This window comes from Aegilops tauschii, chromosome 5 (assembly GCF_002575655.3).
Source record: "Aegilops tauschii subsp. strangulata cultivar AL8/78 chromosome 5, Aet v6.0, whole genome shotgun sequence".
Taxonomy (NCBI): domain Eukaryota; kingdom Viridiplantae; phylum Streptophyta; class Magnoliopsida; order Poales; family Poaceae; genus Aegilops; species Aegilops tauschii.
Window position 1 is genome coordinate 406,598,598 of NC_053039.3, and position 25,951 is coordinate 406,624,548.

Below are 25,951 nucleotides of genomic sequence, written 5' to 3' on the forward strand. Positions count from 1 at the left end.
GAAGTATGGTCTTGAGGTGCCATACAGCAGATGTTACTATGGTAAGGAGATGGCACTTGACAAGATCTATGGTAAGTACAGTGATAGTTTCCAGTTACTTTATGCATTCAAAGCTGAAGTAGAGAGGGCATCAGCAGGAAGTGTTGTTGACATAGACAAGCACACAGTGGAGTACAAGTTAAAAGGAAAGAAATTCTACAAGGAGTGTTATAGAAGGGTTTTTGTATGCTTCAAAGCTTGTCAGAAAGGGTTCTTGGAGGGGTGCAGGCCATACTTGGCTGTAGATGCAACTGCATTGCATGGTAGGTTTAGGGGCCAACTTGTAGCAGCATGTGCTCTAGATGCTCATAACTGGTTATTTCCTGTTGCATATGGTGTTCTTGAGGTGGAGTCAACTGAGAGCTGGACTTGGTTTTTCAAAAACCTGAAGGAAGCAATAGGACACCCTGAAGGTTTAGTCATACATACTGATGCTTGCAAAGGACTGGAGAGTGCTGTTGATGATGTTTACCCAGGAATGGAGCACAGAGAGTGTATGAGGCATCTTGCCCAAAATTTCAGCAAGAAATTCAAAGGAAAATTTTATGATGACAATCTATGTTTGCAATTGTTTTAGCCCTAGGAAAAACTACAAAAGAGCAGCAGATAGAGGAGCTTCTCCGAATTATGTGAAAGAGAAGAGAGGTGGAGGGGTGCAACCAGCAAATACATTCTGCTCAGCTACTGGAAGCAGTGTTGACAGCAAGGTTATTTCTCCTTCAAAGAAAGCACCAGTAGCATTTGAAGCTCCACCCACTGCCCCTAACCCAGCTAAGAACACTAAAAGTAAGGCAAGGGAAGCTCCAAACCCAGCCAAAACACCAGGAGCAAAAAATTAAAGTTCTAGATGTTTAAGTATTGTGCTCTGTTTGTTTTGATGCTGTTATGAACTAGATGTTGATCTGTGCACTTGACTATGTGAACTTCTGAGTGCTTTATGCACTGGCTATTATGCACTTGCTTAATGTTTGTTAGGCAATTTACTGTTTGCTGCTTGCTGTTATCTCCTTTGTCCATCACTATTTTGTTGTTCAACTTCCTGTTGATTTGTTTCTACACCATCCACATTTGGTCTCATTTAGATTTGTGGTCGACGACAAATCTTCATCTACCATCCACATTTGGACTCATCACATAAGATTTGTCGTCGACGACAAATCTTCATCTACCATCCACATTTTGACTCATCACATAAGATTTGTCGTCGACCTACCATCCACATTTGGACATCACATAAGATTTGTCTTCAACTAGGGTTACATCAGATAAAGTGACATCAATTCAACTGCAACTGCAAAGTTACATCAAACAAAGTAGGGTTCCATCAACATCTTCACTTCAAATACATCGATAAACTACATCTACCATACCAGTACAACAAACATAACAATTCCAACTAACAGCAATGCCCACCCCAGCAACATCTCATCTCTCTCTCTAAGTTTCTTCTTCAAAGCCCTGTTCTTCCTTGCCAGCTCCATGTTTTCCTTCTTCAGATGGTGACATTTGATCCAACTGCCTTCAACCTCTGCGTGCAAGTCTTCAAAAGCAAGGGCAACACGCAATGGAGGAGCTGGGTCAACCCACACCACCCATTCACACTCTTCTGGTAACTAATTGCAAGTCAGAGTAATCAACATCAGAGAGTACAAATCAACAAAAACTAAATCTATCACAAATTCACAAAAATTTACATCTAATGGACAACCTAAAAAACGGCGGCCACTGCTAGCTCCTCCCCATGAAACACGACGGGCAGGGACAAGGCCATGGCCAGGGCAGCGATGCTTCGACGAAAACTCCAAGCCGGAATAGGACTCGTCGGGAAGATAAAACTCCGAGGAATGTTGCACAATCCCGACCCCATCGACCTAAAACAAAGGTAAAATTTCCCCCAAATGTCACAAACCCTAGAAATCCCTAGATTCAAGTGGGATGGGGTGGAGGAGCACCAAATTCAAAGATTCAAGGGACTACTTACCTCTCCGGTCGTCGGTGAGAAGTTGGACGAGCCCGAGCTCGCCATGTGCACCGCTCCTTTCTCTCCCGCTTCCCGCTTCCCCCTCTAAACTTGTCGTGCCTTCCCTCCCTCTGTTTTTCACGCGAGCTGGCTGAGGACGAAGGGGTACTGAGGGTTATCCGCAAGAGGGGTAAAAATGTCCAAAAACTAGCACCGGTAGCGGTCAAACGACGCTGACTAGACGGAACCGTGCCGGAAGGGCAAAAGCATAAGAAAACCAAAGTGAGTTGGACAAGAACGAGTGTTTTCCGAAACTAGGGGCAAACCTGCCGAGTGTGACACAACTAAGGGTATAAAATCAATTTTCCCTTTGTTTGATGGGTTCAGACTTCAGACTTAACACCCTGAAATTTGACATCTGGATCTTAATAATGCACGAACTACACTTGTTTGGATATTGTTTGTGTATTAATGGATAACGTTTAATAGTATTCGATGCGTGTGTGGGGTGTGTCTTGAGCTTATTTGTCACGACCGGATTTTTGGGATAATAATTTCCCAGAAAAACGGCCTGTGTGCTCACCAGCCCCAGGATTACTGTTAGCTGATGAGGCACCAACTTGATACAAGAAATTCCAAACAAGGTACAAAAATATGTAGTACAAGACCATTGTGGCCTAGGAGTACAACATTTGGTTTCTAATGGTTGAGGGCGGAAGCGGTTGAATACATCTGCGTCTATGGGACTCCATTGCCCACAAGAACAGCTGACCAGGATAACTCCTATCTTCGCGAGGCTGTTATCGTCAACACGTAGGTTCCGAGGTTGTCACCGCGATGCTTATCTCCAGGCGCGAAAATCTGGCCAAGACAATAGCCAGGGACAAGCCAGTGAGTACGTTTGAATGTACTCGCAAACATTAAGAACACGGGGATAATATAACAAGGGACAATCATGCTTCGAAATAATTATGATCACAACGTCTGCCACGAAAGTCTGCGTTGCTCGCATGCAGAGATGATATGAACATGCAGTACGTGGGTGAGTACTATGAAAGTACTCGCAAGATAGTTCGAACATAAGATATAACAATTGTAAACACGATGCATGAGAACAGATTAACAAGTGCAATCAGGCATAGAGATAATGATGCATGGGAAACAAAGAGAAGTCGGGCGGTAGTCCTCCCGAAATCCCAAAGTAAAATATTGAGGGCCAAGCGAGTGTCTGAATGACTCCTCGAGAGGAAAATGCAAGAGTAACCATGCCGCAGTCGGGCGTCTGAGCGACACCACATAAAGGGCTTATAAAAGATCGATAAACAACAAGCATGCCGCAGTCGGGCGTCTGAGCGACACCAGATAAAGGGCTTATAAAAGATCGATAAACAACAAGCATGCCGCAGTCGGGCGTCTGAGCGACACCACATAAAGGGCTTATAAAAGAATAATCACAGTGAGTATCCAGGAGGTAGAACCATCCCAGGGATACTCAGTAAAGTACATAATGTAAATGGTTAGTCCATAATAATAACAAAATTAAAACATGATCCTCAGATGTCACAGGTCATAAACACAAATCTAGTCTAGTCGTTTCTCCATCCGAAGACCGTTGCTAATTCGTTCTCCAACCGAATACCGTTACTATGATCCAGTTAGCCGTGTCTCCATCCGAAAACCGTTACTAGATTCAACTCAGACTGTGGTCCTTACCTATGAACATGGCTATCCAACAGAATATATCCTCTGCAGAGGGAGTACTATTTTCCCACGAGTAACGGATTTATTTAGTCCATCGGGACTAATTCCGCCTACGGCCTTTTAATTGAAAACACGCCTGACCTGCACACACCAGCTTAACTCACCGATGTCTGGAATCACCCACGACACCTGCAAAGCAAAACTCTAAGTGGGGAGGCTACAACCTCGACGTAGCATGAGATCAAATTTCTATATGCGCGCTCTAAGGGGTGCCCCCCTCTCGGTCCCAACCGGGAACACCCATGCCCCCGGACCAAGTGGCATGCCTACCGAAGGCCTCCGGTATCTTCCACTATGGCCTCTCTGTACGGTGTGTGCTTTGGTAAGGGGTTGACAACTTACTGAACCATACCCCGTCTGCGACAGGGACAAGTGGTGGTACCAACAAATAGGGAAGCTACTAACCAAGACTCGACTTATGACCGACTCAGGTGGTCCAAGTATCCTCCAACAATATTTCCATTAGTGGAATAAATCACCACTCATCAAGCCTCACCATGCCGTACCGAACATACTCGTCTCGACGAGGGACTAGGGACAAGCTCGTGTCTACCCAAGACCACGACTTTCCCGGCTTCCTTCCGGTATGCATGAGGAGCTCGCGAGGATGATCCAAATCACTAGCGTACCCATTGCTGACCACAGAATATCTCCAAAAAGTACTCATGCACGAGACTTTATCGTTACATAAAGATAACGCATACTCCAAGTCAAATGGTGTTGTTGTCGTATCAAAACACCACAACAAAATATTATGCCAGAGTTCAGAAATGCTTGCCTTCAAGAGTATGCAAAGGATGCACTTTTTGAAAGCTTTCTCTTCTCTCCATTATCCCTATTTTGCAAAATATCCAAATAACAAATATTTCAAACACAGTACAAAAAGTTGTCTCAAATTTTTTTGAAATAAATCTTAAAATAAACTAGGTGGAATTTGAGAGAGGTAGGAAAAAGAATCAACTCATTTGGAGTTTTATTTTAAAAGTTATAGCTGGTCAAAGTCTGGTCAAAACTCTGTTTTTAAATAAAACCAGAAAAGAAAACGTTTCGGGAGAAATACGCTTTCGGGGTAGGGGAGACGTACTCCGTGGGTATACGCTTTCACTTAAACAGAGGAGACGGCGCGCGGGTCACTGACAGTGGGTCCAGAGGGCCCACTGGTCAGGTTTGATCGTTCCTCCCTCTCCCTCCTCTTTTCTGCCCGACGGGAGCGGGACTCCGGCGATCGCCGGCGACGAACGGCGGCTCCTCGAGGGCATCTGAGGGCAGGGATGGACTGGCCAGACCAAGGCGGTCCCCTTGGTGGTCGCTGGGCGTCGGAGGTGGAAGGAGTCGCCGGCGGCGAGCTCTGCGGCGGAGGGGGCTACGGTGGTGAAGTGGTTTTTGGGCTCCGGTGGTCTCCGATCGAGGTTGGGTTGCTGGGCGGCTCCGCAAGGACAAGGGGAAGCTACTGGTGGCGCTGGTTGGGCGAGAGAGTGGCTGGCTGCGACGTATTGCACCGGAGTTCGGCGGCGGCCGAACTGGCCGGAGTTGGGGAAGAGAGCCTCTCCGGGCCAATCCACTGCTAGGGAAGCTCTACGGGGAGGGTCTGAGGTCGCCTGCGGTCTTGAACGGGTTCGGGGACCCTTTAAATAGGCGCTCGAGGTTGGCCCGCGGCGGCTGAGGATAAGATCGCCGGCGACAGCCGTGCTGTAGCCGCAGGGCGACGTGGCGGCGACGAGCGCGTGCCGACGAGCTTCGGGATAAGACTGGGTTGTTCGTGGGGGCAGCTGGCGCGCTGGGGTGGCTTGGGCGGCACCGTCCATGTCAGAGGTCCGCTGCCGACGCCGGCGTGCCGCCAAGGGCTCTGCCAGCGGCGCTGCAGGGCGCGAGAGATGGCGTGGAGAGGGGGCGAGCTAGTGCGTGGTTCAGCGGTGGAGCAGGGGCCAGGGACGGGTCGCGTCGGGTGCGGCAGTGCGGCGCGGCGGCTCAGTGCGCGCGCGTGCAAAACGTGCGCTCTGGGCGCGCCCAGAGCACGCACGGAACCTGCTCGACGAAATGCTAGGGCTGTCTAGAGCGCGAGGGTGGGGCTAGCAATTAACAGGACTGCGATAGAGACAGCCAGGAGTTCAGTGGACAAGGTGGCTGGGTCAAAGGAACAAGATCACAGTGCAAACAAGGAACTCATGCCAAAACAGACTGTGCACACCAAGTGTTCGACAGAATGCCAAGTGCACTTAGGCAACTCTCGGAGTGGCCAAAATCTCCAGATCAGGGTCTCTTTAGATGCAGAAGATGAAGGCAAGATCATATGGGCAAAACCAGAAACTTGTTAGTGCAAGTTTTGCAAAACTCCAGTTTTGGACAGAAAGAAAGAGGTTTATTGTATGCACTTAAAAACCTCCAATGAGTCCACTCTCCTGGACTTAAGGGTTTTGAAGGGAGGGCTACAAGTAGGAAAAAGGGTCATGGGCACCAAAGCAAAATAAAATAGGGTTGCAGTTCAAATCACCAAACTGGACCAGAATGAAAAAGAGGTTGATTCACTCAAATTTTTCAAAGAACATCACTGGGTTTTTGCATGAAGGTGAATTGTATGCATCCACTGACATCTCCAAACACTTGGAAGAATTTTTAAAGAAATATTTAAATGGGTTGTAGTGCAAAAGTGCCTACTGGACCAGATTGGAAAAGTTGGTGTAGAGCTCAAAATCTCCAATGGCCAAAAGGTATTTTTGCATAAAAGTGATGTGGAAGCATCACATGACATCCCCAAATTTTGGTGGAAATTTTAAATGCATTTGTCAAATGGTTGTAGTGCAAAACAGGCTCCAAATGCAGAAGAAATCATTTTAAAAGAATAAAGCTCTGAGAAAACAAATCTTGCAGTTCAAATCCACTGATAAAGAATTGTTTTATTATAGAGAGTATTCAAGTCCAACAATACCTTTTGAAAGTTTTCCACTTGAAGTAAAAATCCAAAATAACAAAAGGGTAAATCTTGACAAATGGAAAAGTTTTATTTCCTGGCAACATTTTAAATCAATAAAACAAGGCCAAAATTTTGGGGGTGTCACATTATTGCTTGAGCCCTGCTGAACTCCGAATTGCCGTTGCCTAGAGACATTCAGGGGGCGAATGTCTTGTCGACACATCAGTTGACATGAAAATTGGCCCCATATCGTATCTTTGTGTTATCTTCCCTTGCAGGAGTGTCCATAAATTATGGTTCAAAACCTAATGTTAGTCCCTTCGATTGCTTGTGATATACTCCCTCCGTTCCTAACTATAAGTCTTTTTAGAGATTTTATAATATGGACTACATATGGAGCAAGATGAGTGAATCTACACTCTAAAATATGTCTATATTCATCCATATGTAGTCCATATTCAAATCTCTAAAAAGACTTATATTTAGGAACGGAGGGAGTAGTATCAGTCATTATTTACGAAAATCATCCTTTTATCCGATCAGTCAGTCGATGAAACAATTATGGCAGGTTGCTATATATCTTACTGAACAAGTGTTCATTTGTTCTTTGCATTTCTTTAAGTCACACGACTATAACCGAGTTTCCCCTTTTTGGTCCTAGTCTGCTATTAGTTTTTGTTGATACTAGATCAGTTAATTAATTGATGCCAAACTCATTGATGTGCCATGTGTCTAGTCGGCAAACAAGTTTCTATCCATGCTTTGAGTTTAAGAATTGGACATAACGAGTTGTCGAGTGGAGGCTCTGTGATACTTGCATAACAGATGAACTTCTGAAAGATAGTATGGTTTATTAATGTTAGCATAGTTCCGTCTAAATCACTTTTTTCTGAGAAACATAGTACGGAGACGCTCCAGCTTGCAATCAGTGTGAGATGAATTACAGTGTGTGATTCTGTTGTGGAATTATGGCAGTATGCCATACATAGTCATAACAAAACTTACAAATTCCATTGTGTATCTGACTATCTGTATAACACTTTCACCGGCAGTTACTACAACTTAGGATGAGAACACACACTAACATCTAACAGTGCCTTCTCACAAAAGTAGAAAAAAGAGTATAAGAAAGAAAAATATCTAATATTGCCTAGTATACCGTGATGTTGTTTACCATACTTGGAATTGCTAAAGTTGCTTCCAAATATGTACATGATAGTCTGAAAACATGAGCTCAACAGAAACTCAGAGCTCATCAACTCGCCATCATCCTATCCAATATAGATGGATATGCTACGACCGGCCAATGATGACAGGCCGCCCGGTGCTGAGCAGCCGGTAGGAGTTCCCCCTGGCAAGGCCATGCCTCCTCCCCGCCGCCATCTGCTTCTCCTCCTCGATCTTCTCCAGCACCTTGGTAAATGCCTCGGTGTTGCAGGGCAGCTCGAGGGGCCCCGCGTCAGCGTACCCAAACGCCTCCTCGGCCTCCTCAAGCAGTGCCCGGAACAGCGGGTGGTTCAAGCACTCCGTCCGCACCACGAACCGCTGCCTGCCCGCACCGACGTACACCGAGAAACAGCCCTCCGCCGGCTTGTTGTTCCTCGCCGTCGTGCTCCGGCACCGGTCCAGCGTCTTGGTGATCAGCCCGGCCTTCCTTCCTGCCGACCCCTTCTCAGCCATGCCCATGGTGCACAAAACCCCGCAGGCTATAGCTAGTTGCAAATTTGCAAAGAAGATGTAGCAAGCTTGGAATTGGGAGGTGGGGATGAAAGGTATATATATATAGGCGGGTCAAGCAGGATGTGGTCTCTCGATCGAAAGGCCGTATTTGAAATCTGAAGCCGGTGAGAGCGACCCAAAGGCTTTCTTTTTCCCGAATACGCAAGACTTTGCTCACCATTCCGTTCAAAAAAGAAATGGAATTAGTTGGACAATTATTGCACATATAGAATCAATCCTTGCACCTTAGTCGTTGAATCTTTGGAAGGATGCAGCCTGTTGCTTTAGCAGCATTTGCATTATAATACGCTTTCATGATACACGCGTACAGTGGTAATCATGCTTAATGATATGTTAATCAGAGATTCAAAGTACGATTTGGCTGCCTTGGAAGGTTAACCTAGGGGAGGAGCTAGCTGCGACTGTGGATTGTGGAAGCGTGTGTGACATCATTTCATCATAGTCGACTTGGAAGGGGTAGGAGCTGGAGGAGAGAGGGGGCCATTGGCGTGGCGTCATGGCAAATAATGCATTTGATTTAGCCGCGGATTAGTTATCCTCTCTGCCCGGCGCTTGCTACATGCTTGGGGTTAGTTTTGAGGTGTCAAACTCCCCAACCACAAGCGGAGTTCTTTAGGTTAGCAGTAGCAACGGTGCATGCAACACTCCAAACCGACAGTGCCCAGGGAGGCTTTGTTTGTTGGGTTCAGACTTGAGACTTTACGTCATCGGCACTCTGAAATTTGACACCTAGATCTTAATGCACAAACTACACTTGTTTGGATAGTGTGTTTGTGTATTGGTGGATAGTGTTTGTCTAGATTTAATTAGGAGTACTATAGATGCGTGTGTGTGGTGTGTCTTGAGCTTATTGCTTGAGCCTGCTGATCTTTGAGTTGCCGTTGCCCAGAGATATTCAGGGAGCGAATGTCTTGCGGACACATCAGGTTAGATGAAAACTGACCCCATGTCCTATCTTTGTGTTCTCTTCCCTTGTAAGAGTGTGCATAAATTAGGTTTGAAGCTTGATGTTAACCCCTTTGGTTGCTTGTGATGTATCAGTCATTATTCCTTTTATTCAATCAAAAATCCATGGAACAACCATGGTTAGTTGCTGTATATCTTCTCGGTTACAACATCCACTAAACAACTGTTCATTTGTTCTTTGCATTTCCTTAAGCCATACGATTATAACCGAGTTTCCCTTTTTTGGTCATCATGTGCTGTTACTTTTGTTGATATTAGATCACTTGAGTAATTAATTGATGCCAAAGCTTCATTGGTGTGCCATACTGTCATGTGTTTAGTCAGCAAACATGTTTCTATTCCTGCTTTGAGATTTTCAAATCTTGAGGGGTTTCCTCTGGTTAGCAAAGGGGCCATGCAAGGCAGCCGCTGCCATGTCAGCTGGCTTAAGAGCAACTTTAGCAGAGTCTTCATATGTGCCCGGTCACCATAGTAACCGCCGGTTTGACCACTTTGGGTGAAAATACTGCTCTAGCCAAGTTATCATCCCACCCTGGATAGCCATAATTTATAGAGGTTGCTCCAAATCAAGCCCGTAAGTCTCCATATTTGGAGGTTGCGGGGCGTTGCTTTGAGATCTAAAAATCCCGAGGGGCATTCTCTGGTTGGCAGAGGCGCTATGCAAGGCATCCGCTGCCATGTCAGTTGGTTTAAGGTGTGGAGGACACTCCGTTTGGGAGGCTTGGCGGCTTGGGCATCCTAGACCTCAGCAGAGCGACGACTAGCCTCAATGCCTGTTGGTTGTGGAGGATGTGCACGGACCCCTCGGTCCATGGAGAGGTCTAGACCTCCAATTCTTCTATGGTAAGCACGAGGTATTCGCCACATCCACCAAGATGGTGGTTAGTGGCAGAGCATATGCCTTATTCTAGGAAGATCGTTGGTTGGACGGTCATGACATTTCTAAACTTTCGCCTGAGTTCCTTCTTATGGTCTCACCGCGCACTGAAACGGAGGCCTTGACTGTCCGTTGTTGGATCTCGGACATCAGGGGGCCCTGAGCCCTTTGGCCCTTTGGCAGTACATCCAAGTCTGGCAGATGGTGCGCAGGGTGTTGCTTTCCACCTCACCAAACATCCTCCAGTGGCATTGGACACCGAATGGTTAATGCACATCCAAGAGCTGCTATAATGCCCTCTTTCAGGGAGTGGTCAGCTCGAGCTCCTGGAAGTTGAATTGAAAGTCCTACCCCCTACCACCGAGGTCAAGTTCTTCATATGGCTTGCCTGTTAAGGACGATGTTGGACCATCAAGGGACTAGCGAGACGTGACCTACAACATGCACCTAGGTATGTGCTTCGACTAGTCCGGGGAGACAAGCACACACCTTCTCACTAGTTGCTCCTTCTCGCGCATAGTGTGGCACGAGGTGCTCTCTTGGATCCGATCGACGCCACCCCTTCCCCTCTGTGGGGGTTGATTTCATGGAGTAGTGGCAACAAGTGAGTCACTCCATCTAGAACTCTACTATGAAGGGCATGCCCTCGATCATCATGTTGGTGGCATGGTGCATCTGGAAGCAAATGCGGTCATCATGGACAACACTCTACTCTGCTTAGACCGTATCCTTACACTATCAAGCCGAAAGCTAGGAAATAGCCAACGGCTACAAAAGGGTACCGTTTAGTGGGGTCATGTTTTAATTCTGGGTGTCACCCATCTTTGGGCTTGTACAAAGTCTTCTTTTTATCAATGTGTCGAGACACAGTTCTTTTTTGCGTTTTCTTGATAAAAATTGACCATATGAGTTGAGCCTCCGTAATCTTATGAGTAAATGGATTTGAAACAAACTTGGATAGAAAATCAGTTAAATACTCACGTAACGGATCAAGTACAGAAAAACACTAAGGTTGATTAATGTTAGCATAGTTTCACCTACATCACTTTTTTCTAAAACATTGTAGAAACACGGACACTCCAACTTGCAATCTGTGTGAGATGAATTGAAGTGGGCGATTCTACTTTGGAATTATGATATTACGCAGTATATAGTCATCACAAAACTTGCAAAATTCTATAGTGTATCTGTATACCACTTTCACATACAATTACCAGTACAACCTAGGAGGGGAATACACATTAACATCTAACATTGCCTTCTCACAGAAATAGGAAAAAGGGTAAAAGAAGAAAAATATCTAACATTGCCTGGTCTATGGTGATGTTGTTTACCATACTTGGGAGCTAAGGTTGCTTTCAACTGCGTACATGATTATATGAGAATAGGAGCTCAACAGAAACTCAGAGCTCATCAACTCGGCATCATCCAATCCAAACACAAATGTTACGACCGGCCGACAATCATAGGCCAGCCAGTGCCAAGTAACTGATAGGAGTTCCCCCTAGGGAGGCCGTGCCTCCTCCCCACAGCCATCTGCTTCTCCTTCTCGATCTTCTCTAGCACCTTGGTGAATGCCTCGGTGTTGCAGGGCAGCTCGAGGGGCCCTGCATCTGCGTACCCAAATGCCTCCTCGGCCTCCTCCAGCAGCGCCTGGAACAACGGGTGGTTCAGGCACTCCGTCCGCACCACGTACCGTTGTTTGTCTGCGCCGACGTACACCGAGAAGCATCCCTCCGCTGGCTTGTTCCTCGTTGTGGTGCTACGGCACCGGTCCAGCGTCTTGGTGATCAGCCCGGCCTTCCTCGCTGCCGACCCCTTCTCAGCCATGGCCATGGTGCACAAAACCACGCAGGCTACAGCTAGTTGCAAATTTGCAAAGAATGTGTAGCAAGCTTGGAATTGGGAGGTGGGGAGGAAAGTGGTGGGACGGTTTATATAGACGGGATGGACCAAGACGTGGTCTGTCGACCGAAAGGCTGTATTTGAAATCTGAAGCTACTGAGAACGACCCAAAGGCTTTGCTTTTCGCGAGTACGCAAAAGACTTTGCTCACCATTCCACTAAAAAGAGAAGAGCAATGGAAACAGATGGAGATTAGTTGGACAATTATTGTGCATATAGAACCAATCCTTGCGCCTTTCTCGTTGAATCTTTGGAAGGATGCACCTTGTTCTGGATTACAATACTATACGCAAAAGACTGACTATGAAACTGCAGCAGGTGTGCCTTCTAAGGCGCGTCCCCCGCGCGTCGCCTCTAGCGCACGGGGGAAACCCTAACCGCGCCGCCAGCCGCCCCTCCCCGCTCCTCCCCCGCTTCGCCGCCGCCAGAGGGGACACCGGCGAAGCCCGCGTGGTCCCCAGGGAAGGTGGCGGCGGGTCGTCCTCGCGCAGATCTCGCGGCGGCCGGTGGCGCGCGGCGGTGTTCCGCCGGTGGCTGGCGCCTGCTGCCCGTGGGGCGGCGTCCCTCACGGCGGCGGGGCTGCCCCTGAACGGCTCTTGGTGGTGGCCACTTGGCGGCGCGTGGGTGGGCCGGATCTGGGCTTCCGGTCTGCGTCCTCGTCGTGGCAGCGCTTGTCGTTGCCCTCGGCCATGAGGCGTGGTCCGGGACGGGCCGAGCGCCGGTGGTGCTGGCCAGGACGCACGCTGGCAGCGCCCTACTTCATCTCGCGTCGTCTCGCTGGCCAATGGTGGTGGTCATCTTCTTCGTCAGAGATGGCCGGCCAGAGGCTTGGTGATCGGATCTCGAGATCCATCATCTAGTCCCGGCTGCGAGTTGGGGAGACATGGTTGCCGGTGAAAACCGAGCCGTTGGCAGGCGATGGCGGCGTTCTACGCCGTTACCTTGATGGAGGCATCGTCGTGTAACTACTGTCGACCCACTCATGCTGCTCTGGGGGAAACCCTAGGATCTGGTGTTCTAGATCGGACGATGGCGGCACTGCGGTGTCGTTTCTCTCTTGGGAGCATCGTTTGTGTAGCAGCGCTGGAAGCCAGAGGCAGGAGGTGGAGCGGCTTCGTCTTGCACGGAGCTTCGGTGGAGATGTCAAGTCATGCCTGACCGACAGGTGCTACGCTTTGTCATGCCTGGTCGGCAGGTGCTACGCACGACGGATCTTCCAAAGACTTCAAGCTGTGTCGGCTGGTGGTACTTGGCAGCATGGTGCTGAGGTGTATCAGTGGCGACCGCGACGTGCTCAGCTGTTTGCGCGCAGGGAGGAGGCGCCGTTGGGCGCGTGGTGGCGTCGACGATAGCTAGACCAAGCAAGGTTGATGTATCAGTACAGTTCTGAAGATGGAGCGGTGGCAGTTGGCGGCGGCGGCCTCTGAGAGCACGCCGGACCGGCGAGACCCATGCCCGGCAGGCGTCCTGGATGGGTCCTCAGGTCTTAGATGTTAGGTTTGGCTGCGATGTCTGTTTGGTATTAGGCCCAGGCTATCTGCGCCCCTTCATCGACTGGATAGGTGTAGCGACAGTTTGTTGCTTAGACGGCGGGTATTACTTTATAAGGTCTTGTGAGAATAATTAATAAAGTGACCGTATGCATCGCCCAGATGCAGAGGCCGGGGGTCATCCTCCTTTTCTAAAAAAATACGCAAAAGACTATATAGGTTGGTCTGATCTTCTTTTCTTTATTGAGTGTGTGCATTCTAGTCATGCAGAGGCCGGGCATGTACTCGTTGTGCTTGTATTCTTTTGATGTGATATTATGTGTTGATAAAAAGCTCCTTTGTTGAAAAAATACAACTATAAGCGAGTTTTGCCTTTGGTGTGACATGTGTCTACTCGACAAACTTCCTATTCATCCTTGGAGATCTGAAAATTAGCCATGTGTGTTGAGGCTATGTAATGTGTAAATGGATTTGATTGGATATCAAATCAGTAGATACTTGTGTAGCAGATGAACTTCAGAAAATAATATGGCTGATCAACGTTAGCATAGCTTCATGTAAATCACTTTTCTCTGAAAAAACACCGTAGAGACACAGACGCTCCAACTTGCAATCAGTTTGAGATGAATAGAAGTGCACTATTCTACTTTGGAATTATGGTATTACGCCATATATAGTCGGCAGAAAACTTACGAATTCTATTATGTATCTGTATAACACTTCCGCAGACAGTTACTACAACTTAGGAGGAGAACACACATTAACATATAACAGTGCCTTCCCACAAAAACAGAAAATAGAATAAGAAAAATATCTAACATTGCCAAGTATATGGTGATGTTGTTTACAGTACCATACTTGGGAGCTAACGATGCTTCCAAACTGTGTACACGATAGTATGAGGATGTAAGCTCAACAGAAACTCAGAGCTCATCAACTCGGCATCATCCAATCCAAAAACAAGTGTTACGACCGGTCGATGATCATAGGCCAGCCAGTGCCAAGCGACCGATAGGAGTTCCCCTAGGGAGGCCGTGCCTCCTCGGCGCCGCCATCTGCTTCTCCTTCTCGATCTTCTCCAGCACCTTGGCGAATGCCTCGGTGTTGCAAGGCAGCTCGAGGGGCCCTGCGTCTGCGTACCCAAACGCCTCCTCGGCCTCCTCCAGCAGTGCCTGGAACAACGGGTGGTTCAGGCACTCCGTCCGCACCACGTACCGTTGTCTGTCCGCACCGACATACACCGAGAAGCACCCCTCCATTGGCTTGTTCCTCGCCGTCGTGCTCCGGCACCGGTCCAACGTCTTGTTGATTAGCCCGGCCTTCCTCGCCACCGAACTCTTCTCAGCCATGCCCATGGTGCACAAAACCTCACAGGCAATAGCTAGTTGCAAATTTGCAAAGAATGTGTAGCAAGCTTGGAATTGGGAGGTGGGGAGGAAAGGGGTGGAATGGTTTATATAGGGGGGAGGGGTCGACCAAGGCGTGGTCTGTCGACCGAAAGGCCGTATTTGAAATCCGAAGCCGGTGAGAACAACCCGAACCCTTTGTTTCGTGAATACGCAAAAGACTTTGATCACCATTCCATTAAAAAAAGAAGAGCAATGGAAACAGATGGAGATTAGTTAGACAATTATTGTGCATATAGAACCAATCCTTGCGTCTTTCTCGTTGAATCTTTGGAAGGATGCACCTTGTTGCTTTATCAGCATATGCATTATAATACGCTTACAGTCAGAGATTCAGAGTAGGATTTGGCTGCCTCGGAAGGTTAATCTAGGGGAGGAGCTAGCTAGCTGCGACTGTGGGTTGTGGAAGCGTGTGTGACATCATTCCATCATGGTCGACTTGGAGGGGGTACGAGCTGGAGGAGGGGCCAACTAATGGTGTGGCGCCATGGCAAATAATGCATTAGATTTAGCTGCGGAGTAGTTAAGGCTGCTCGTAATGGGTGTATCATAGCTAGTACCGTGTATGCCAACTAGATAATTTTAATGATGTGGCATAGAATTAAATGAAGAAAGAGATGGTGGAGTATCATATTAAATGATGTGCAACTACAGTATGTGTTATGCATATGGCAATAAATAAAGTCATCTATGATACTCCCTCTATTCCCTTATACAAGGCCACAAACTCAAATTACAGATACCAAGGTAAAATTTAATGACTGCTTTGCAAGTCAATTATTCTTTTCGTTAACCGGGATCATTAATACGCCCGCATGCATGCAAAGAAGGAATGGGAAGGAAGTAGCACAGTGTCATTATGACTATATGCATGCTAGTATTAAACAAGTTGGTAGTACGAGGAAACATCATTAATTTTTGCCTCGACTATTGTTAGTGGCCTTGTATAGATGCAAATTGTATTTTTCATAGTGGCCTTGTATAAGGGAATGGAGGGAGTACCAAATATGACACTATGCACTACAGATGTAGTATCATACATTAGTATCATATGCATTATACTAATATATAATATTCTCCATTACAACCAGCCTAATCCCCCTCTGACTGACCCCCGCTTGCTACATATTTTGGGTTAGTTTTGAGGTGTCTAACTCCCCATCCACAAGTGGCGTTGTTTAGGTCAGCATCAGCAACGGCGTATGCAACGCTCCAAACCGTGGAAGGCTTTGTTTGATGGGGTCTCCATGCTTGCAATTGGGCGGGCGCCTTTGTCATCGGCGGTTTGGGGATTTGACACCTGGGTCTAATAATGCACCAAATATATATACACTTGTGTTAGTAGATAGTGTTTGTGTATTAGTGGATAGGGTATGTGTAGATTTGATTAAGGGTGCAAGACGTGTGCGTGGTGTCTCGAACTGATTTGCTTGAGCCCTGCTGGACTTTGAATTGTCTTTGCCAAGTGCCAACGATTCCTTTGTAGACTTGTGAAGTCTACCCATGTCGTATCTTCGTGCTTTCTTCCTTTGTAGGAGTATCCACAGATTCAGTCTCCATCTGAAAAATATCTACTTGGATCATGCTAACAGCATACACGCAAATCTGGCCTTTGTTTGCAAAAGAAAGGCATTGAGCTTGCAGCGTGCTTGACAAAATCCCACTAGCTGCTGTGTTGCTAGGATCCGATAGAAGTGACAAGGCAGCGATTTTGATCAGCTCTATTTCTAGCAGTTGGTTACAGAAATGTGTGCACCTATCTCTTTGCGCCATGTGCAAATTGCGCAACTGAACTGATCCTTCAGACATTGCGCTCTAGTGCTATTATGTTAAAAGAAATCAATAATCCCTGAGAAAAGAAAAGAAATCTAGAAGGCTAACAATGATCATAACTACGAATTCGATCGTACAACGTGCATACATTCATCAGGTCAATGAACACCAGACCAATCGCGGCAACACCTAGCATGCATGACAAGCGGTCAAGCAATGAAGAAAAAATTCCAACAATTGATTTTGGCGAAAGATACTCTTCAACAGGTATCCATCATGCTCTAGTGATGGTTGGAATGTGTCGGAATGTGCCCCACATCGGTGCAGGTGTTAGCACACTCGATGTCTTCGATGGCAGAGCTAGCATCTCAACAAATGCCCAATGTGTGCAGTTCATCTTGATCTGAGGTATTGGAGCAAGATTTCTTCTCTGGCAAGTTCATGGCGGCAACACAAGAGGCTTCATCTTTCGTGGTGCTCCTCGAGTTCTGGGTGAAAACCCTAGGTCCAACATTCACTAGTTGTACCCGCAGTAGTCGTTTATGCTCTCTTGTTGAATAGATTGTCTCGAGTTTGCTTGGACTTCCTCTCCCGAGGTGAAAACCCATGATTCAGCCTATGTGGCTGGATCCGGCAACAATGGTGTTCATGCATTATTTCCTTTCTGAAGGTGATGCTATTGGGGAACCATCTCGTAGTACGGAAGCTTGTCAACTGCGGTGGTAGTTGTTGATCGGTTACTGTAGTGGGTTGTTTGTCTTGCGTTGATCCTTTCCTTTTCTCTTTTTTTCTTTGTTTTTTTAGCACAGTACAATGGAAGTCGACATACGCGAGCATATACACTAACCCCTATGAACACAAGCACCTACATCCTATCCCTATGAGTACCTTCGAGGTACTGGGCCCGCATAGCATCTTGAGATTTTACGAAGTCACCACATGCGCCTGACAGTTGACGGGAACGTCTCCTCCTACTGAACAAACGTCGCCGGAAGACTGAAATAAATCCAGGAATAACGCGAACACCAAAGTAAGTCTAAGACTTCAACTCTAGTGGGTTGGGGATACCATTGTCCTACTAACCATCCAATCATAGTTCGCTCTTCTTTTCTTTGTTGATTGTGTGCATTCTAGTCATGCAGAGCCTGGGCATGTACTCGTTATGCTTGTATTCTCTTGATGTGATATTATGTGTTGATAAAAGGCTCCTTTGTCGAAATATACAACTATAAGCGAGTTTTGCCTTTGGTGTGACATGTGTCTACTCGACAAACATGTTTCTATTCATCCTTCGAGATCTGAAAATTAGCCATGTGAGTTGAGGCCATTTAATCCTGTGTGTAAATGGATTTGATTGGATATCAAACCAGTAGATACTTGTGTAGCAGATCAACTTCAGAAAAACAATTTGGCTGATCAACGTTAGCATAGTTTCATGTAAATCACTTTTCTCTGAATAAACACAGTACAGACGCAACGCTCCAACTTGCAATCAGTGTGAGAGGAATAGAAGGGCACTATTCTACTTTGGAATTATGGTATTACGCCATATATAGTCGGCAAAAAACTTACAAATTCTATTGTGTATCTGTATAACACTTCCGCAGACAGTTACTACAACTTAGGAGGAGAACACACATTAACATCTAACAATGCCTTCTCACAAAAACAGAAAATAGAATAAGAAAGAAAAATATCTAAGATTGCCAAGTATATGGTGATGTTGTTTACAGTACCATACTTGGGAGCTAAGGTTGCTTCCAAACTGTGTACACGATAGTAGGAGGATGCAAGCTCAACAGAAACTCAGAGCTCATCAACTCGGCAGTCGGCATCATCCAATCCAAATGCAAATGTTACGACCGGCCAACAATCATAGGCCAGCCAGTGCCAAGCGACCGATAGGAGTTCGCCCTAGGGAGGACATGCCTCCTTTGGGCCGCCATCTGCTTCTCCCCCTCGATCTTCTCTAGCACCTTGGCGAACGCCTTGGTGTTGCAGGGCAGCTCGAGGGGCCCTGCGTCTGCGTACCCAAACGCCTCCTCGGCCTCCTCCAGCAGCGCCTGGAACAACGGGTGGTTCAAGCACTCCATCCGCACCACGTACCGTTGTCTGTCTGCGCCGACGTACACCGAGAAGCAGCCCTCTGCTGGCTTCGTTGTCGTGCTCCGGCACCGGTCCAACGTCTTGGTGATCAGCCCGGCCTTCCTGGCCACCGAACTCTTCTCGTCCATGCCCATGGTGCACAAAACCTCACAGGCTATAGCTAGTTGCAAATTTGCAAAGAAGGTGTAGAAAGCTTGGAATTGGGAGGTTGGGAGGAAAGGGGTGGAATGGTTTATATAGGGGGGAGGGGTCGACCAAGGCGTGGTCTGTCGATCAAAAGGCTGTATTTGAAATCCGAAGCCGGTGAGAGCGACCTCGAGGCTCTGTTTTCGCGAATATGCAGAAGACTTTGCTCACCATTCCATTAAAAAGGAAATGGAAACAGATGGAGAGATTAGTTGGACAATTATTGCGCATATAGAATCAATCCTTGCGCCTTACTCTGTTGAATCTTTGAAAAGTGGTAAGGGTGCTTAATACTATGTTAGTTGTAGATCCAGAGTGCGATTTGGCTGCCTCGGAAGGTTAAACTAGGGGAGGAGCTAGCTGCGACTGTGGATTGTGGAAGCGTGTGTGACATCATTCCCTCATGGTCGACTTGGAGGGGGTAGGAGCTGGAGGAGGGGCCAATGGCATGGCGTGGCGTCATGGCAAATAATGCATTAGATTTAGCCGCGGATTAGTTAATCCCTCTCTGACTGACTGACCCCCTCTTGCTGCATGATTGGGGTTAGTTTTTGAGGTGTCAAACTCCCCAACCACAAGCGGGGCGTTGTTTAGGTCAGCATTACTGCATTAGCAACGTCGCATGCATGCAACGCTCCAAACCGAGGCTTTGTTTGATGGGGTCTCCGCCCGTGCTTGCAATTGGGCGGCCGCCTCCGTCATCGGCGGTTTGGGGATTTGACACCTGGGTCTAATAATGCACCAAGTATATATACACTTGTGCTAGTAGATAGTGTTTGTGTATTAGTGGATAGGGTTTCCGTAGATTTGATTAAGGGTGCAAGACGTGTGCGTGGTGTCTCGAGCTGATTTGCTTGAGCCATGGCCCTGTTGGACTTTGAATTGTCTTAGCCAAGTGCCAACGAAGGGATATTCAGGGGAACGAATGTCGACATGCATGAACCTGACTGACCCCATCCCCATGTCGAATCCTCGTGCTGTCTTCCTTTGTAGGAGTATATCCACAGATTCAGTCTCCATCTGAAAAATATCTAGTTTGGATCATGCTAATAGCATACACGCAAAGCTGGCCTTTGTTTGCAGAAGAAAAAGATAGGGCTTGCAGCGTGCTTGACAAAATCCTACTAGCTGTTGCGTTAGTAGGATCCGAGAGAAGAGACAAGGAGGCAGCGATTCTCATCAGCTCTATCTCCAGCAATCGGTTACAGACATGTGTGCACCTATTCCTTGCTGCCATATGCAAATTGGGCAACTCGTCCTTCAGACCTTCCCTTGTTCATGTACGAGCAGATGAAGCAAACCTCTACTTGAGCATTATATGCCCAGCTGGCTCTCCCTACTTTTTTCTTCCTTTTGCTTCCTTTTGTGGAACGATGGAAGGCAGATGAAGCAAAATGTAAGACGTTTCTTAACACTACATTTTAAGACAGAGGGAGTAATAAAATAAAACTGGCCCTATGTCTTACCGGAGCAATCTTCTTTAAACACAGAAGCTTATAGAAGAAACAGTTAGGAAGACATCGACAACTGCAAACTGGATAGATCACCGTCCCAGAGAAGCCGCCACCGAGAAGGGCCACACAAGATAATCCAAACTTTGGCGAGACCGAGAAGGAGGCCACAAACCTCACAAGTTCCTCAACGGAACCGTATTTGGCTACAGCTAGCTATATGTAAGTCGCCTGATTTTTAAATTTGGGTAAGTTCTTTATTTTTCTTGTGATGTTGTATGGCTTCTTAGGTTGATTTTTGACTTCCCCCTATTTAGGTAAGTCGAGTTTTTCTTAGACTGGATTGTTTCCTTGCCCTGTCGGGGGTAATTCATTCTTTTATTAGGCAGAATTTTTTTTACTTGCCCCGGTTTGGGGTAAGTCAATTTTTCTATTGGATTTGAAACCCATTGCATATTGCATGTTTTTTTGGTTTCTAGTGTTTCTGCCTTTTCTTTTATTTATACTTTAGTCGGTTTTCTTTTCATGGGTATTTTTGGTATAAGTATTTTTTTCTAACACGGTACAATCGCAGATGCCCGCATACACGCACATGCACTCACCCTATGAAGGCACGCACACACAATGGAATGTCTCCTCCCACTGAATGAACATCGCCGGCAAGTTTGAAATAAATCAAGGAAAATACAAGCACCGGTGCCAAGTCTAGGACTTGAACCCTGGTGGGCTGGTTCCACCACAAGGAACCTAACCATCTGAGCTACGCTCAGTTCACGGCATCACTTTAGTTGTATGTAAGTCGCCTAAAAATTGATTTTCGGCCAATCGATTTTTTGGCCCTTGATTTCTGCTTTGAGTTTCGTGTTTTTCCTGTTCTGTTCTGTGAGTTGTTTTGGCTGGGGTTTTTCGACTCACCACATATTTGGCTTAGTCAATTCGTTAATGGGTTGAAGCCATTACCTATGCGATCTAGCCCTCCCCTCCCTCCTTTGATCTTTATGTTTTACTGACTTTATTTGTTTTTTGTAGTTTTATTTTTGTAGGTATTTTTGGGATGTTGGGTGATTGTAAATGTATACACACATATACTATAAAATATAAGCAAAAGTTGCACTATTATGTGAGTATTCTTTGCATATTGTGAAAAAGTGCAATTTTGGTGTAAAGTTGTGTGCAAGCTTTTTTATAATTTGTTTTCTTATTTTGTTTCTACTTAAAGGGTAACAATAATGCCACTAGTACATTGTTTCTTACAAAACTTCATTATTTTGGTTTTGTTTAATTATTATTTTATTTCCTTTTTAAGGGCAACACCAGTGCCTCTAATTCATTCATTCTAAGGAAACTTGTTTTTACGTAAATTTCACTATTATATATTTATTCTTGCATATTTGAAAAAAGCACAAATTTTTTGTATACTCGGTGCAAATTGTGCCACTATTTGGTTTAGTTAATTTTATTTTCTTCCTTCTTAAAGGGTAATACCAATGCCATTAATTCATTCTTTGTTAGAAAACCTCATTATTGTTGTTTTGTTTTAGCTTTTATTTTTATTTTTATTTTCTTAAAGGGTAATACCAAAGTCACTAATTCATTATTTCTTTCTTAGAAAACTTCATTGTTTTGATTTTGCTTAAGTTTATATTTCATTTTATTTCTACTTTAATACCAATGCCACTAATTCATTCTTTCTTAGGAAATTTCTTTTTCTGAAATTTCAGTATTATGTTCTCATTCTCTCATATTATAAAAAGCGCATTTTTTAGTAAAATTGTGTGCAAATTTTGTTAATAGGTTTTTTATCATTTATGCCATCGGTTGTGTCCCACTACTCAGTTTTGCCACTAGGAATTTCAATTGCTCAAAAATGCCATCGCTTCGTTAGATACATGCTAAAAAATGCCACTAGACACCATTATTGTGATCTCAAATCTCTTTTGCCATGTTATAATGACATAAATACCTATGAATCAACATGCCAGGTCTCCCTCTATCTCATTACAATAAAGTGTGGGGCCCACTTGATCCCAACAGCGTTCTTATTTTCTTGTAAAATCATTCGCTTGGTTACTCCTGACAAGTGGGGCCACACTTATCATGTAAGATAGAGAGAGCTGACATGTGGGTCTAGGCTTATTTTTGCCATATAACATAGTCAATGGGTTTGACGTGAAAATAACAATGTCTAATGGCATTTTTGAGCAAACATCTAACGAGACGATGGCATTTTTTAGATATCTAATGGCATTTTTTAGCAAGTATCTCAGGGATCGATGGAATTTTTGAGTAGTTGCAACTTCTAATGGTAAAACTGAATAGTGGGACACAAGTAGTGGCATGAATGATAGAAACCCTTGTTATTATTTCTTTTCATTTTTTATTTTCTAGATTTTCAAAGGGTAGTACCAAATGCCACTAATTCTTTCTTTCTTAGAAAACTTCATTATTCTAATTTTCTTTTAGTTTTTATTTTATTTTCTTTCTTCTTCAAGGGTAATACCAAAGCCACTAGTTCATTCTTTCTTAGAAAAACTTTATTATTCGGGTTCTTTTAGTTTAATTCATTTTCTTTCTTCTTTAAAGGTAATAATAACAATGCCAATAATTCATTTTTCATAGAAAATCTCATATATTTTTTATTTTAGTTATTATTTCATTTTGTTTCTTCTAAAAGCTTAATATCAATTCCACTAGTTCATTTTCCATAATAAAACCTCATATTTTTTTATTTTTTTATAGTTTTTTATTTTCTTTCTGCTTAAAGGTTAATACCAAAGCCACTAATTCATTTTTTCTTAGAAAACTTCAGTATATTGAATTATTATTTTATTTCATTTTCTTTCTTCTTTAATACTAATACTAATGTCACTAATTAAGTCCTTTATAGGGAACTTATTTTTGTGAAAATTGCATTATTATATGCTTACTATCTAATTGTCCGTGCGTTGCACCATGGGCATACATTGTCCTTCTTTTATTTTGTTTAGTTTCTTTTTCATTTTCTTTCTTTTTTAAGTGTAGTGTCAATTTCACTAATGATTCTTTCTTATAACAATGTATTTTCATTTTCTTTCTTTTTAGGGTATGCCACTAAATTATTCTTCCTTATAAAACTTCATTATTTTAATTCTTTTTTGCTTTTGTTTTATTTTCTTTCTTCTTTAGGGGTAATTACTACTCGTGATAGTTGGATTTCCCCGAAGAGGAAGGGTGATGCAGTATAGTAGCACATAGTATTTCTCTCAGTTAAGAACCAAGGTTTATCGAACCAGTAGGAGACAACACATGAACAACTTTAGCAGCACCTGTAGACAAACAAAATAATTTCTTATACCCAACAAAGGCAAGGGGATCGTCACTACCCTTGTTCTTGTCAGTTGCAAGGTTAAAAGAAAATAGCAATAATGATAGCAAATAAGTAGCAATGGTAAAAGTTTGCAAATTAATTGAGAATGGACCCGGAGACCATAGGTTCACTAGTGGCATCTCTCTCAAAGACAAGGTAGCGATGGGTAAACAAAATATTGTTGGGCAATTGATAGAATTGCGCACAGTTATGATGATCATCCATGGCATAATCAGTACATAGGCATTACGTCCGTGACAAGTAGACCGTTAATCCAAACCGCATCTACTACTATTGCTCCACCCAAGACCGCTATCCAGCATGCATCTCAAAGTATCAAATTCATACAAACAGAGTAACGCATTACGCAGATGACATAATGTAGAACCTGTGACATTTTGTACCCAAAACAAACGCGCTACCAAGCTGCGCTACATCCCTTTTCCAAAGTAAATTGTTGTACAATGCCCCTAATTCTCTGGAAAGGATTAGTTGAAATCCCCTAATAGTTTCCGCAAGAGCAACATACCTTCCTGGATCTTCGGACTTTCCCAAACACAAAATACCTCCTTGTATTCGCACTCTCAAATGAGAGTGGAATAAATTCGACTTTCATATAATATCTTAATAGACCGAGCCAGAACAGAAAAAAAGTAGAACAGGTATAAATAAGAAAATCTTAGTTAATAGGGTTCATGTAAAGAACAGGTTCCAAATCACGATCGATTCCATTTCAAAACCTGCTACAACAGCTCGGGCTCTTCCTGATCTTTCTAACTCCTTTCTTTTTCATGTATTTTTCTAATCAGGAAAAATACAAAATTATGTGCCAAAAAAGGTCTCATAAGTATTTATTAATAAAATTGAAGTTGAAGTTGGAGTTACCAAAGTTTGGGGAGTCGGTTTCGACTGACGTATGAATACTCTATGAATAGTTTTCTGAACTGCATGTTGTAAGCGACCAAGAGCCAATCCGAATTGATCTTGTAACAGATCCGCACCCGAATGAATATGTTTATTTTTCAAGTGATTCATATCGTCATCCTCAAGTATACCCGTTCCAAATTTCATTCCAATCAAATGATTCGTAGCGGCCAATACATCTCGTGGTAACAAGAATGTATTGTTCTGAGGTATATCAAGATTAAGTCTCCGATTCATATCTCGTCGACCAATCCTTCCTAATTCACATTTTTGTTGAAAAAATTTCTTTGTAATTCCTCGCGTAAGGACTCCGAAAATACCAGGTCCCCACCTACACAAGCAAATTGTTGATAAAACTCCAAAATAGCTTTTCCTTTTGACCCAATCCTCTTCTTCTCCTTAGCATTCGGGGAAGACAAGAAAATTTTAGGCTAGGAAATATTACCTAGAATTTCTCTTAGATTCGAACCCTCTTGGTAAAAAACCTTCACCCAATTTTGAATTATCAAGACAAGAGCTTTATGTAATAGTAGAAGCCCCAAAAGGTGAATTAGGGATTTATCTAGTAGGAGATGATAACCTTTTCCCCTGGAGATGGAAAATCCGTCCACCCGGGTTTATTAATTTGCACATTCTTCCTCAGCTTTTACTGTCTACTTTTCTCAGGGAGATGGTTAAGGACCTCAGAAGATAGAGGAGAGCACCAGGCCCAGATTTCCGGAATACTTCTACGGGGAATGCTCACTGAATGAGCATTCTCCATATTATGCCTTGAAGAGGACTCGAACCTCCACGCTCTTCAGCACGAGATTTTGAGTCTCGCGTGTCTACCATTTCACCATCAAGGCATCTTGAAACTCTTTTTCGTAAGACTGAGGTATAGGTAGGGCTAAAAAAGCAAAAAAAAGAGTCAAACCGCACCATCTCTATAATAAGTAAATGCCTTTTTTATCCTTAGGGTGTCAAATTATTCGCAATAAAATATTGGCTCCAATAAATGTCTTGATCATATTCGCTGTAATGTTTGTAAATGGCTCAGAATGGTCTAAAGATAAGAATTATTGGACTATTGGAGATGGGTTTACTTCACTCGCATCATCAACTGATACA

General features: G+C 44.6%; 4 protein-coding genes and 1 non-coding gene across 5 annotated transcripts; all 5 read right to left on the reverse strand.

The window, feature by feature from the left end:
- Positions 1-7,587: 7,587 nt before the first annotated feature.
- Positions 7,588-8,429, reverse strand: LOC109769112 (indole-3-acetic acid-induced protein ARG7). The gene has a single exon (XM_020327850.4). The coding sequence runs from the start codon at positions 8,355-8,357 to the stop codon at positions 7,965-7,967; it is 393 nt and encodes a 130-aa protein (XP_020183439.1). The 5' UTR covers positions 8,358-8,429; the 3' UTR covers positions 7,588-7,964.
- A 2,870-nt stretch (positions 8,430-11,299) lies between these two features.
- LOC109769134 (auxin-responsive protein SAUR20-like) lies at positions 11,300-12,139 on the reverse strand. The gene has a single exon (XM_020327875.4). It carries the CDS (start codon positions 12,088-12,090, stop codon positions 11,701-11,703), a length of 390 nt encoding a protein of 129 aa, XP_020183464.1. The 5' UTR covers positions 12,091-12,139; the 3' UTR covers positions 11,300-11,700.
- Positions 12,140-14,314: 2,175 nt separating this feature from the next.
- Positions 14,315-15,087, reverse strand: LOC109769133 (auxin-responsive protein SAUR20). Its single transcript, XM_020327874.4, has one exon. The coding sequence runs from the start codon at positions 15,002-15,004 to the stop codon at positions 14,633-14,635; it is 372 nt and encodes a 123-aa protein (XP_020183463.1). The 5' UTR covers positions 15,005-15,087; the 3' UTR covers positions 14,315-14,632.
- Positions 15,088-18,273: 3,186 nt separating this feature from the next.
- On the reverse strand, positions 18,274-19,150 carry LOC109769132 (auxin-responsive protein SAUR23-like). The gene has a single exon (XM_020327871.4). It carries the CDS (start codon positions 19,066-19,068, stop codon positions 18,685-18,687), a length of 384 nt encoding a protein of 127 aa, XP_020183460.1. The 5' UTR covers positions 19,069-19,150; the 3' UTR covers positions 18,274-18,684.
- A 6,458-nt stretch (positions 19,151-25,608) lies between these two features.
- On the reverse strand, positions 25,609-25,689 carry TRNAL-CAA (transfer RNA leucine (anticodon CAA)). The gene has a single exon. It is a non-coding gene; the product is annotated as a tRNA-Leu (tRNA).
- Between the last annotated feature and the right edge of the window lie 262 nt (positions 25,690-25,951).